The 14,717-nt window shown below is 38.6% G+C and overlaps 1 protein-coding gene across 2 annotated transcripts in view; it reads left to right on the plus strand.

Moving 5' to 3' along the window:
- The first annotated feature begins 7,103 nt into the window (after positions 1 to 7,103).
- The window catches only part of efhd1 (EF-hand domain family, member D1), a 94,577-nt gene continuing 86,963 nt past the window's right edge, over positions 7,104 to 14,717 (plus strand). The window contains exon 1 of one of the 2 annotated variants that reach the window (XM_084351651.1): positions 7,104 to 7,728. In XM_084351651.1, the coding sequence (XP_084207777.1) occupies positions 7,445 to 7,728 (284 nt within the window). In that variant the 5' untranslated portion in view covers positions 7,104 to 7,444. The remainder of the gene's footprint in view (positions 7,729 to 14,717) is intronic. The other variant, XM_084351650.1, reaches the window with a different exon arrangement.

Below are 14,717 nucleotides of genomic sequence, written 5' to 3' on the forward strand. Positions count from 1 at the left end.
AGGGGCAAATGTTTTTTCTTTGTTGTATCACTTCACATGACTGTTAAAGTTCTTTTTTTTTAAGTTAACTGTTTCAAGAAGGCCTTATAAATTGTTTCTAAATAAACGTGTTTATCTCTTGTTACGGCCCCAGCCCATGGCTGTGTCGTGTGTGTGTGGTATGTATGGTGTGTGGGTGTGTTTTGCAGGTGGCTGCTTGATGGCTGACTGGGAGCACCTGTGTCCAGCTCTGATAGGCCTGATTTAAACCCCTGCTGTGGGCTGCCTCTCTCTCTCTCTCATTCCTCCCGGGGACCTCCATCCTGCTGCACGTCGTCTCGTTTTGTTTGCACCTGACAACATGCACCTCACACACAACATAGCACCCAAGCACCCTCACACACCACTGACAACCACTTCCACACTCCATTGTATTGCTCAACATCACGCTGTTTGTTTAATGTTTTGTTGCGGCCTCAGAGCCAGGACTAACACTCTGAATATTATTTATTGACTTATCTGGCACAACTGTATGCCCAGGTTAAGAACTACAACTGCCCCTAACTCACACTTATAAATGTTTGGCTTACATTGGCTTCATATTCATATTCACATATGATGGAAAGAAGATTTATCCTGGTCCTCTCCCTCCTTCGTCTTCTTCGTGCAACATTGTGGCCTCTCACTACTGATAAATAAGACATTTACAGTATCTATTTTAGTCTGACTTAAGTTTGCTGTTTTCAATTTTCTCCTTTGTCTGCCTCACTTTTTTCCCGCCTCTGCTCACCTTTTATACTGTCCATAAGCATCATGACGTCGTCGTCAAGTACTCCGGAGCAGTATGGCTTTGTTTGTTTACATAAGTACAGTGCATATTGTGACGAAAAGCTATATAGGTACAATAGAAATCCAGGCTGTTGTACATATGAAATGAAAAAAAGTACTCTGTTAATTAAAACTTTTTTTTATTAATATTTGGTGATTTCTGTACATACAGAGCTCCCGAGACAGCGCTATAATGTATACTGTCCACTACAAACAGCGGTTAGTCTTCAAAGAGCAGCGGTTAAGATAACTGGCTTGCTGTCTCCCCCGGTACGACGACGCATGTTGGCCGGCGGAACAACTCTGGAGACCGGCCTGCTGCCTCTGACGACCTGCTCCTTCAGGTGGAGCTTCACTTCTCCGAAAACATCGAGGCAAATTACTAAACAGCCGTCATTTGGGTAAACTAACCGCACATTGGGGATCTCAACGGTTACTTTCTCGCATGAAAAAATATTAAAACTTAATAAAGTCACATATTAACAGCGCTACAGCGGGAAATAAAACAGCTTTGCGCCTGTTTAACAACTACCGCTGCCGGTCGCCACGAAATGCATTCTGGGAAACTTGCTACTGCATACTGCAGTGTGAACGGCGTCGATCTGCTGAAGTAGCATACTGAATCCCACATTCAGTATGCAGTATAGCCTACAGTATACTAACGCAGTATGTAGTAGGCAGTACGGTAGTATGCGGTTTCGAAAACAGCAATACACAGGAGAGACTTACAAAATGAACACCAGAATTTTTCTCACTAATGCCTGTCAGATGGCGGAGTGAGAGGCAGCACCTTGCAGGCTCTGATAAAAAAAAGAATCGTTTTGCCCTCAAATAGTGAAATTCTACGCAACAACCCACAAACTTGACTGGTGTTTAACCCTGTGAACTATTTTCTGCCAACATTTTTCTCTTAATTACTGAAAAAAAAAAGTTTTTTAAGTTTTTCTCTCTCGACACTTTGAAGACGTCGCGGAAGCAAACATGTCCGACCACAACTACAATTTAACTGACCTCCAAGAGGCTTGTGGAGACAGTGACATTGAAGACATCGAGGCGGAAGAGATTTCTTCTAAAACAAGTAAGATTAACCCAACTCATACGCCAATTAAAAGCCCAAACCCCAAGAAAATGAAGGGGAACAACAGCACAGAGAAATCTGAAAACGTCGGCGCCGCCATTCTCCATGCAGTCCAAGCTCTGACCGCAAAAGTTGATGAACAAACTGTACTGCTAAAAAGGCTTGACAAGCGCATTGAAGCAAATCCTACAGCCACAAAAGAAAATAAACAAGAAATCATCCTACTCAAGAAAAAGATTGATGAGCTCCAAAAAGAAAACAGCACACTAAAAACCTCAACGGAAGAACAGGCTCGTTATAAAAGGAGATGGAACCTGAGATTGACCAGTCTGCCAGAAAAAGAAGGTGAGAACACAAGAGAAATCGTCATCGGGATACTCACAAGAGTTGTGCCTCTGTCTGTGGATCGGCTGCGGGACACCGTGGATACAGTCCATCGCCTGGGTAAACCTAATACCGCGGCCACCTCCAACAACACGCCGAGGGCAATCATCATCCAGTTCGGAATGAGAACCATACGGGATGAAGTTTGGAAAAGATCAAAGGAAGCGCGTGTGTGCAGCGAGTTGCATATTCGCTTCAAAGAAGATTTCTCCAAAGAAGATCGGGAGGCTTGCTCCAAGCTGTGGCCACTGGTCCAGGAAGCCAGAAAGAAGGGCAAGAGAGCATTTCTGAAGGAAGGATTCGCTCTCATTGACAACCGCCGTGTGGATCCAGATTGAACAAGTTTATATTGCTTCTATGGTCCATAACAGGTACTGTGATTTAGTTGGACAATCATATAAATATTCAGTTACCTCAAGGGTTGTTGTAATAAATGCTAAAGCCGGTAATTGATAGGGGCATACCTGCTACTCATCCCTGCGCATCGTTCTCTTGGCGCACACTTGCTATTTAGCGAATGTTATCTTTTTTTTCACTAAATACTAGGGGATTAAAGAACAATGTTAAACGTAAGGCAACATTTCTTTTTTGCAAGGAGCAGAAGAGCAATATTATTTTTTTGCAAGAGACTCATTCAGTGGAGGCGGACACTAATTTTTGGAAACAACAATGGGGTGACTGTATTTTCTTCAGTCATGGGACTTCACATTCAGCTGGAGTAATGATCCTGTTCAACAGGTTTTCTGGGAATGTAATTAACCACTCAAGTGACATCAATGGTCATTGGTTAATGATTGTAATTGAATTTAATGATGTCAACTATATTTTGATTTGTGTTTATGGCTTTAACAGAAGAACACAAAACAAACAACTTTGTTCTTCTTTGAGCAAGATGCTGGAGTTCTGGAAAGTTACGTATAATACTGACAAAGTTATAGTTGGAGGAGACTTTAATTTGGTCCCCGACCTATGGATGGATCGTCTCCCTCCTAGAGGGCAAAGTTACTTTTATGAGGAAATCATAAGTGAATTTATTACCAAAGGAAATTTAATTGATTTTTGGAGAATGAAAAACCCCAGTACTAATCAATACACATGGTTTAATTCGGCTAATAATGGTCAATGTTCTAGATTAAATTTTTGGTTAATCTCTACAAATCTGATTAATGAGGCCCTGAAATGTGAAATTTCAGCATCACCCCTTACTGACCACTGTGCTGTTTCAATTTCCTTTCAACTAGGGGCCAAGTCTATCCCTAACTCTTCATGGAAATTTAATAGTAATCTTTTAGACAGTAAGGATTTTTGCTGCAAAACCAAAAACTTGTTATATGAAATTAATCAAATAGAAATGTCACCCTTGGGTAAATGGGAGTGGTTTAAATTTAAAATTAAAGAAGTTGCTATTGAAACAAGTAAATGCATCTCTAAAGAAAAAAAACAAAAACAAAAAGACATTATTAATGACATGAATAGATTATGTCAAAAAACAGATCTATCTTTATCTGAACAAATTGAATTAAATAAGTTACAAAATCAATTAGACACTCTATGTATAGAAAAAGCAAAGGGTGCATTTATTCGTTCAAGAGCTTGCTGGCTTGAGGAGGGTGAAAAAAATACTTCCTATTTTTTTGGTCTTGAAAAACAAAGGCAAACAAACAAGAAAATTAAAAAGTTACTTATAAATAATGTGAACACTGACAACCAAGACCAAATTAATGAAGAAATAAGACATTTCTATAACAAACTATATGAATCCAACTTTTAAGAGGAAAACTGTCACATGCTTTTTGAAAAAATTAAGGAATATAACAAAACAATGATGAGAATTTTAGGCAACTAATGGAGGACGAGCTCAGAATTGAAGAGTTGGATTTAGCAATTGGGCGAATGTCAAAGGGAAAGTCGCCAGGACTGGATGGGTTGACAGTAGAGTTTTATGTCCATTTTTGGAGTGATATTAGAGTACTGCTTTATAATGGTCTTTTGGAATGCATTTAATCTGGTCATTTGTCCCCTACCATGAAAAGGGGTGTCATCACTTTAATTCCAAAACCTAAGAAGGATAAATTATTGTTGGATAATTGGAGACCCATTACCTTATTATGTAATGACTACAAGTTGCTTGCTCATGTATACTCAAATAGATTGGATACGGGATTATCAAAACTAGTCGATGAGTGTCAGTCAGCCTTTATGAAAGGTAGAAGCATACACAATCATACTAGACTGATTCTTGATTTGGTGGATTATAGAGAGTATATCACAACTGAAAGTTATGTTTTGTTTTTAGACTTCTTTAAGGCCTTTGACTCTATTGAACACTCTTTTTTGTTGAAAACATTACAGTTCTTGGGATTTGGGAGTAAATTTTGTGACATCATTAAAATGCTATACACTGACATCAGTAGCATGGTCTCCTTGAACCCAGGAATGACTCCGAGTTTTAAAGTGCTACGTGGAATTCGACAGGGTTGCCCTATTTCCCCAAAACTTTTTATTTTGGCAACACAACTGTTGACATTATTAATCAATAATTCAAATGACATAAAAGGAATAACAATTTTTAACAAAGAGTTTAAAATAAGTCAATTTGCGGATGATACATCCATCTTCCTAAAAGATACATCGATGCTAGACAAAACACTCAGCATCATCTCATCCTTTTCTAAAGCATCAGGATTATCTCTCAATATCAAAAAATGTGAACTATTTCCTATTCACACAAGCTCTGACTCATCTATTGCCTCAATTAGAGTTGAATCAGAAGTTAAATATCTAGGGATTACGATATCAAAAAATTTAAGCAGAAGAGAAGACACCAATATTTCTAACCGTATTATGGACATGAAGAAATCACTCAGCCACTGGTTAACCAGAGACCTTACTATTTTTGGTAGAACCATTCTATCTAAAGCTGAAGGTATTTCTAAACTGATCTATCCCTGCTACTCCCTTTACATTTCCTCAAAAAACATGAATAAAGCGAACACAGTTATTTTCCAATTTTTATGGAGAAATAAAACCCACTACATTAAAAGGTCTCAACTTGTGAAGGAGTATGACAAGGTGGCATCAAAGCTCCAGAATTTGAATCAATGGTTGGTACTTTTAGAATTAATTGGATAAAATCTTGCCTGTCTCAGCCGGACTCCATGTGGATTCACATTCCTAGGTCCTTGTTTGAAAAAATAGGAGGTTTAGACTTTGTTTTGAAATGTGATTTTGAGGTGAATAGGATCCCGATTAAGCTTTCTAATTTTCACAAGCAAATGCTGCACTTTTGGAAAATGATATTTACCCACAACTTCTCCCCCCATAACTCAACTTTATGGAACAACAGAGTAATAACACTGAATCGACTTTACAGAAAAATACAACTTAAACTGTTCTCAAAGAGCATATTCCAAGTTATGTAACATTATTCCACTGCCTCTGATTGACTTGATTAAAAATTTTATGATGTACAATAATTCCCCATCAGTTCTACCAAAGTTATTTTTAGGACTTTGTAATCTGACTGAAAAGAAATGTAATAACAAATTTATTACAAGTTTTCTGAAAGCTAAAATGTTTCACGACTATGACAGAAGGGTCTTTTGGCAGGGATCTGATTCTGTTAATTCAAACACATTAGACAAAGCACACTCCAAATTTATCAAATGGCCTATTCCACCTAAAGTTAAAGAAACACACTTTAAAGTTATAAACAAAATGTATCCAGTGGCAGAATTTCTTAAGAAAAGATTTGGTTATGAGGTGGATAAATGTGCTTTCTGTAATGAAGAAGATGAAACCCTAGAGCATATGTTTTTTCTTTGTCCCACTTCACATCTTTTTTGGTGTGACATATATAATTGGATTGCTTTAAAAATTAAAGATGTACTGCCTCTTAAATTATATGATATTCTCTTTTATTTAGATCATCTAACCGTGGCTGTTTCTGACACTATTAATGTTATTATACTCTTGGGTAAATATCATATCCATTGTGCAAAATGGAGGAACTCCAAACCTTCCTTTGCATGTTTCATAAATGAGTTTAAGTTATTCTTTTCATCCCTAAAAAAAACAAACAACAAGTATGCCACAAAATTAAGTCTAAATATTTCTCGTCTCCTTCTCTTCTAAACTTTATTTAATTTTTACTTATCTTCTGCTGCTCTGTTTTTATGTTGAACGTGTATGCCTGGGAAATTGTACTTTATTTATTTGCCTTGATTTATTTATTATTTACCTTTTTGTTTCATGATTCCCCTACTGTTATGTTTGCACTCTACACTGTGCCTGTTTTTTCATGTGTATTACTGTTGCTGTTGTCCTCATCGAGAGTTTGTATTTTCAATACTAAATAATAAATAATAATAATTAAAAAATTTTTTTAAAAAAAGAACATCCCTACAGTACCATTTTGCATATTAACAATACAATACAATACAATACAATACAATAGGTGTTTGCCTTTGGCCTGTGGTCCATTAAGTTTCAGTTATGACCCTCCTAGGGAAAATGCTTGGCCACCTGTGGTCAACAGTGAAAACTTGCAACATATAGCCTAACTAAACCTGATTAAATCTCAATCAATCAATCAATCAATCAATCAATCAATCCATATAACTGTAACTAACAAAAAATAAGTTAAATATTTAACAAGAAATCTTGTTGTTTGTTGAACAGTGAAGACCAATGAATGAAATACCTCAAGACTTTATGAAGAAAACAAACATTGCCACAAATCTTTTTTTTTTTTCAGCTAAAATTTTTTTTTAAACTATTCCATTCATTATTATTCATTTTTATCGTCTTCGAATTACTGTTTTTAAACGGCACTTTTTTCAAACGGCAGCGGTTCACTCTCATGTAGAGTATTACTGCGGTTGTGGATACTGAAACAAATATACCATCCTGAACCGTTTGTGGCAGAAAATAGGCACTTAACATTAAACGTTTACCACAGATGTGGAAGACAAACACACCATATTTGTTAGCCTCATTAGAGAAATCTTCTTAGCAGGTCAGAGCAGCAGCCACTCTAAGCAGATCACTCTTATTCTGAAAGTGCGACCGGAATCACCGCTCTGTTGTCGGTGGGTCACACGCATACTGACAGTAGTAGGCTGCTCGGGCTCCATTCTCCCGTACAGCTTCAGTGAGCACCGTCGCATCCCCGGCATGGCATCTGAAGAGCTAGCTAGGAAGCTTCAGTCGCGGCTGGCCGCTACGCAGGAGGCTGAGCCGAGGCCGGAGCACGAACAGAGCCCGGTCCGACCCAAACCGCAGGAGCCCGACGCAGCCTGCGGAGACTCGTCCTCCGAGCTGTGCGCCAAACTGACCCGCAGGCTGGACATCAACGACGGCAACGCTGCTCCTCGACCGACCCGCGTCTTCAACCCCTACACGGAGTTCAAGGAGTTCTCCCGCAAGCAGATTAAAGACATGGAGACGATGTTCAAACGGTAAGGCTGAAGCTAAGATTCCTTTTTCTTGGTCATTTCCACATGGACAGAGGTCCGACATGTTTACTTGTTGTCGTGGGGACTGGGACTGAATGAGCATGGACGGCTTGAAGCTCATGGTAAGATTAAACTGCTGCTGCTGACATGAAGCCTTCAGGTGGAAGCACTAGCAAAGTGATTAAAACTGACTCACTCATTGCTCACTACAGGCCCTTTAACTTGCTTTATGACCCTTTCGCTCGTCTGATGTTGTGTCGTGATCAGAAGAGGGACCCGTGAGCTGTTCAGGGAGGCTACAGTTTATGAAGCATGGTAAACTCGTCACACGTTGACATGCCTCCCATCTCCAGTAAAAATTGGGGGTTTGGGTATATTAACAACCTCAAATGACCAATATAATCTGGGCAGGCCGTGTGATGGAGTCCAAGATTTGTCAGGCTAAAATAATGAGTCATAAAAGATTTAATGATAATTTTAATCAAGCAAACAATTACAGTTGAGATGCTGGATGTTTGGCTTTTTTTTCAAGCCTTCTTTAAAAATGTGCAAAGGAGTTATCTATTATCAGAAAAATCATCTCGGCTATTAATCAAACAATTATTTTAGATCTAAATTATTTGAGTATTTTTTTCCCCTTAAATGATTATTTGTTTCCATTTAATTTCTCCCAAGGAGATTAGTTAAGTACAGTATTACCGGTTTTCCATCAAAATTAGCGTGTCTGCAAAGGTTTTTTAAACGTGGGTAAAAAACATTGATTCTCACTTCCAGCACGCAAGGCAGCCCACCTGTGATTATTATCTGAAGCGTGACGTTGTATGTCACTGACGTTACAACTGTTTCACGCCACGAATCATGTGCCAGAAACAATAGACCCACTGTGAAAGAAACGTCTGTAAAACGGTGGATACATTCTTTTGAGCGTCACAACCACCGCGACATGACTCATTTCACTGTCATAATTTGAGCCATTCGGACCAATAACCTTTGGAAAGTCTAGATGAGCAGCAAGACTAGATTATTTTATCCCCATTCAAGTTAGCCGGGCCCTAAACTGGAAGTTCTCCTCGCCGGCTCGGTCAGTTATCCAGGTATTTTCATACCCAGGAAGTTGATCTTTTTGGGCTGGGGATAAAATAATTTAATTGTGCAGCTCTTCAAGACTTTCCAAATGTTATTGGACCGAATGGCTCAAATTCTGACAGTGAAACGAATCACTTCGTGGGGGTTGTGATGATCAAAAAAATGTATCCACCATTTTACAGACTCTTCTTTCACAATGTTAGCTTAGGGGAAACGTCCACAGTTTGGCCATTACGAAAACTGGCTTCAAAGCCTGGCGCTCATCGTGGGGCAAGGTGTTCACCTGGGGCTTACGCTTAGATCAAAGCCGAGCCGAGGTGATAAAAACCTGTGTCTGCTGCAGAGTCGATTGACTCAAGTGTAAATGCCGGGTTAACACATTCCCATTCTGCACAAAAGCCTGATCTAAGCGGGTTTAAGTGGGATTTTTGACCAGTAAAAAGGGGGTATAAGTCTTATCTTTCTTCTTCCAGTGTTCTTGGGAGAGCTGACATTTGTATAAAACTGTGAGGCATTTTCAGAACAATTTTGAATGATGGTTCTTGAATGTTCTCGTGTGTGGTAGAGCCTGAATCAACATATTGGTGGGCTAATGTTGGCCTGTCACCGCTAAATCTAGCTAGTATAGACAAATCAAGTGACCGATTTATTTGTTCCACTATCTAGCGTCATTATTATGGTGGCAACTCGTAGTCTGCTGCTGCCTGCTAGAGACAGCAGCATGGGTAGTTGGATTAAAGATGTTTGACAGTGGGCCAAAGTTACTGATGAAGGTACCTTTTATACAGATGGTGATCTTAACATGATTCAGATTTTACATATTAGACACTGATTACAACAATAGCCAAATAGATAATGGAGAAATATAGAAAAAAAACAAGATCATCCACCAAATTTCAAGTGAAGAAGTAGTGATGTACTGTGTAATATACTAACTGTAAGAGTTAACATAATCAAGAATTGCATTTAGTCACATTAAAAGGAACACTTCACCCAAAAATAAATTTTTTATTCATCCAAACCTGGTGAAGTTTCGTAGTTCAGAAAACCTTTCTGGAGCTTCACAGCAAAACAGCGTGACAGCATTCCCCTAAGCAACTGGAGTAGTTGGGGACTTGTTTTAAAATGTAAAAAAATAAAAATAAAAATAAAAAATGGCTCCATACTGCTTGTCCAGCGTAATTCAAAGCCTGAGATCCCAAATTGATTGAAAAAAAACCAAACACCTTACACCTGTTTTAAGGCAAAATCTCTTTGTAGCTGCCAAGCTAACAGGGGTAGCGCACAGGATGGTCTCGACTACACATCAAGGATGTAAATAACACATTTGCAAATCAATTTGGGAACTCAGCACTTCTGGAGACTTGATTTAAAGTGGATGAATGGCATGGAGCTGCTTCAAGCTTTGTTTGTTTTTTTTCACTTGTTTTTTATGCCCCCATCTATTTCAGTTGTTAAGAAGAATGCTGCTGTTTTTGAAGCTCCAGAAATGTTTTGTGGACTACACAACTTTACCTGACTTTCCACTGGGATGGGGAGGAGTAGGTTATGACTGAATTTTAATTTTTTGATGAATTAATCCTTTATTAAAATTTAAAAAAAAAAAGAATTCATGTTTGTTTTTTTAATACATCGGGTATTCAAGATCATTTTCATTAATCGCACGGCAACTGAGCTGTTCTCAGAATTTAGTATCAGTGTATACCTCCAAAAGTTTTATTTAGCCCTTATTGTGTGACAAAAGATTGCAACAATGCAACTGAAGAAAGGTGAATATATGGGTAAATAAATACATGCAAAGTAGTAATTATTTCGGTCTTTACAATTTTAACAACTTGCAACAATGAATAAGAAATAACAAAAAGGGTTTGATGTAAACATTGAGAAGGGGGGAAATGCTGCCCCCTATTCATTTGAAGCAGTTGGCCAGGAATTACAAATGGGTCATTTTAAATGTGCTTATTCAATTTCCATTTTCTTTTTTTAGTTAAATTGCAGCCTGGTTATTTCTCACCGCGTAATAAGAAAGTCATCTCTTTATTGTATCTCTTTTAATTTTCAATTCTATTAGATGAATTATAACCAAAAATAGTGGAGTGTTTTGAGCACTGGAACTGTACATTTCTTAACCCTTTCTGACTGTATTTATGAACGCACCATAGCAGGCTAATATGTACTTTCAGTCATAAACCGACTTTTGTGTAATTGACATCTATAACACACCTTAGGTGGATTAAGAAAGGAGAGATGAACCACAAGTTTGGCAGTGCACTGGTTGTGCATTTCCCCACCTGTATATGATGCACTCCCACTAGATGTCTGGAAAGATTGCTCGTGTTTCAGCCCTCACATGCAAAAGCCTTGTTGCACTTACAAGCACTGCCTGCGTTGATTCTAGTTAAGTTTAACCAGACTTTTGTACACATCAGAACAGCCACTGTGTCTGTGTGCAGGCTGAGCAAGCTGCCCTGCCCCTTGCACATCGCACAGACAACAGGCTCATTAGAAAGAGAAATCTCTCAGCTGGATTGAAAGTAACGACAATACAACAAAAATGCAGTAGCACCCAATAAAAATATATCATATAAATTAGGACTGTGCAATTCATCTAATTTTGTTGGTGATTTCGATTTTTGGGTCAAACGATCTCCAAACTAGTATAATCGAATCGAACAATTTATTTGGCATTTTTCGTTGTACAGTAAGCCTAGAGATTTTCTGAAAGAGACGCGCATGCGCAATTCAGTCCCTCCCCCAAAGCATTCAACGCGGCCCTGCTGACTGGCACTCACTCAAGTTACGTTTTTCTCTTAATTACATAATCGCCATCAGTCAACAGGACGCTGTCTGACTCTGTCACTCGCAGGGGAGGGCTGAATCACCGCAACAAACACTTGGTGAGTTTAAGTTTTTTGCCGGGGACGGACGCTGTTTTTCGGGCAGAAATGTGACGAAGAGTCAGTTGGACAGACACTTCAAGTATAACTGCGGTATTTTTTTCCTCATATAAGTTGCCAAAGACACGACCAGTTACTACGTTACTGTTGTTTGGTCCTGTAACGTTGCTTTGTGGGACATTTTTCTATTTTGTTGAGTGATGGACCTGTTCAGTTATCAGAAAGTGAACACCATCAGATCGACACGCCCTCGCTCCGCGCTGCCGGCTTATCCGTTCACACTGGTTCGGTTCGCCAATACTGCGCGTCAGACATCAATCTCAGACACACCCTGTATAATGCGACTCCTTATCTGTCAAATTCGGACAGGCACAAGAAAATAACAGCTACAATTGGATACTTTTTAGCTAAAGATATGCACAATATGTCTTATTTGATTTTGTAAGTATATTTATTTTATTCATTAAATGTTTTATAGAAATTGCAGAACAGTTGGATACATATTTGTACATTATTTTCGATTTGAACATTTTGTATTTTTCGATTTTGTGTATTTCATGTTATCATGTTTTCCAAACTCAAAAATAATCGTTTAAATAATCGTGATTCCAATATTGACCAAATTAATCGTGATTATGATTTTTTCCATAATCGAGCAGCCCTAATATAATTACATATTTTTAAAATCTAAGGGGGGAACGCAGATAGATAGATGGTGATACTACAATGTTTTTTCCAATTAGCATCAGTCAGAATCCAAAATGCAGTCTTTTGAACCTACGTTGTGGGCTCGTATGACTTGCTAAGCTCTGTTTCTGCCGATGGTCAATGTCAGGTTCACCTCAGAGGGTTAAGGAATCTTCAGCTAACTTTAGAATGCAGTTTTAGAGATGCCAAACAATCAAAATGAAACTAATGTACATAAGCAGTCTCTGCTGTTGGCCTTTTTAAAAAATAAAGTTTGCTGAATTAACAATTATGTCTAACTTGTGTTGTAGACAGTGTTGCACAAAATGTATACAGTTTCAAAGTCTCAAAATTTAGCGTTTTTTCAAGGGAGGCTTGTGACTTTCTTCACGGATGACAAAGAAGCCAATATTAGTTACTTGACATGTACATTTACCACTGCTCGGAGGTACAACACTACTCAGACATGTAGGCAGACAGGATGCACTTATAACACAAAAAAAAGACAGGCTTTTACAGCGATGCCACGAGAAACTGATACTTTTTACAAAGAATAAAACATCTTAATGTATAGTATTAAATGTCAAATTTCCAAGGAAGGCACCAGCGATTTAGAATCGTCTCTCGTTTCACAAAGTTTGTTAAGTTTCTCCTCATGCAACTCATAAATCACATGATTTGTAAGGGAGTCTGGGATATTGCTGTCACTCTGCCATTGCCCGCCACCTTTCATGGGAGCTCAGACCCTACCTTTATGGGAACTCAGCTCCCATTGGCTCCCACATAATATAACTCAAACCCAGCATTTAGACTACCAGTGCTGAGCTACAGAGCTTTTGAGTGTCTTTCAGCTCATTGTTTTGGCTTTATAGCCCACTAATTTACTGTTCTGGTTGAGTCTCTTGGCTCTCATCAACATTGTTTCCAGCAGGAGCAGGCAGCAGTTTTCAGTGATAGAGCTCTAAAAAACCCACTGTATGCTACCTGCTGAGTAGCAAACAGCAGACAGTCACAATTAAAGACTAGCTGATGGAGCATTTTGCTGAAGAGGGACCAGATATTTTTTCTCAGGAGTTGGTAGAGACCCAACCAGATAGACATTAACTAGGGATGGGTGATATGGACAATATTGTTGTCCAAATAATGTGAGATAGATATCTGGACAATATTGATACTTTCACAAAATATTAACACAATAACATTTTTGATAGATAATAATCAGTAATACGGATATAATGACAGATATAAAGAACAGTCTGGTAAAAGTTCAGAAAATTCCGTTACTGTAAAGCAGCCTTTAAAACCAGGATATGACAACACTTATGCTATATCACGATATAACAATATCCAAAATCTAAGATGATATATAGTCACATATCACGGTATTGATGTATCCTAGGGATGTCCCGAGCCGATCTGCGGGATCGGGATCAGGGCCAATATGGGCATTGTTTCACTGATTGGGATCGGCAATTTTGAACGTTGACCCAAGCCCGATTATTTTTACGTCAGCTGTAAACGGAGCACAATTTGTGGAAGAACGCAGACGCGCACGTAACATTAGTCTGGCAACCCCGTGGAGGAAATGTCTGCAGTGTGGAAATATTTTAAATTGGAAAGCGAAAGCGTCGTCCAACGACGACATGTAACATCTGCTATACGACTTTAGCGAGCTGGTAACAAAAGAGCTGCATTTAATACTACACATTTGATACGGCGCATAAAAAGCAAACACTCAAAGGACCACAACGAGTTCACTCAAGCAATACAGGCAAAGGCACCGAAGCAACAAACACAAAGAGAAATATCCTCGAGACAGCGACATGGCCAAAAATATTACAGAGAAGGTAACTGAATTCCTCGCTCTGGATAACCAGCCCATATCTGGTAGAGGAGCAGGGTTTAGTTACTGACTTTGTTTACTTGGTTGTTTTTGTTAAAAAACAAAAAACAAATGAAAACCAATGTCGCAATAGCATATGCAGAATAAGAAAGAGCCATGTGAAAGTATTTACTTTGTTTCAACAAAATAAAAAAACCTATTAAGGAACAGCTTGGATGCAGGTAATTTTTTCTTAATGCAGCTGTATTATCTAGGAAAATATTAGTTAGGGCTAAGTATCGGATTGGGACTCGGTATCGGCAGATACTAAATATTAAATGACTCGGATTGGGGTAAAAAAAACCTGATCGGGACATCCCTAATATATCCCCAGCTAAAAGTAACTTTTGGCCTTAGATTTGGAGGTGGTAAGAGACACAACTGGACAAAACAGCCAACAGGCTCTAAAATGATCATTTCCACTGAGCAGGTAATTTGAG

The sequence above is a fragment of the Pagrus pagrus genome (genome assembly GCF_965226575.1).
Source record: "Pagrus pagrus genome assembly, chromosome: 4".
NCBI classification, from domain to species: Eukaryota; Metazoa; Chordata; class Actinopteri; order Spariformes; family Sparidae; genus Pagrus; species Pagrus pagrus.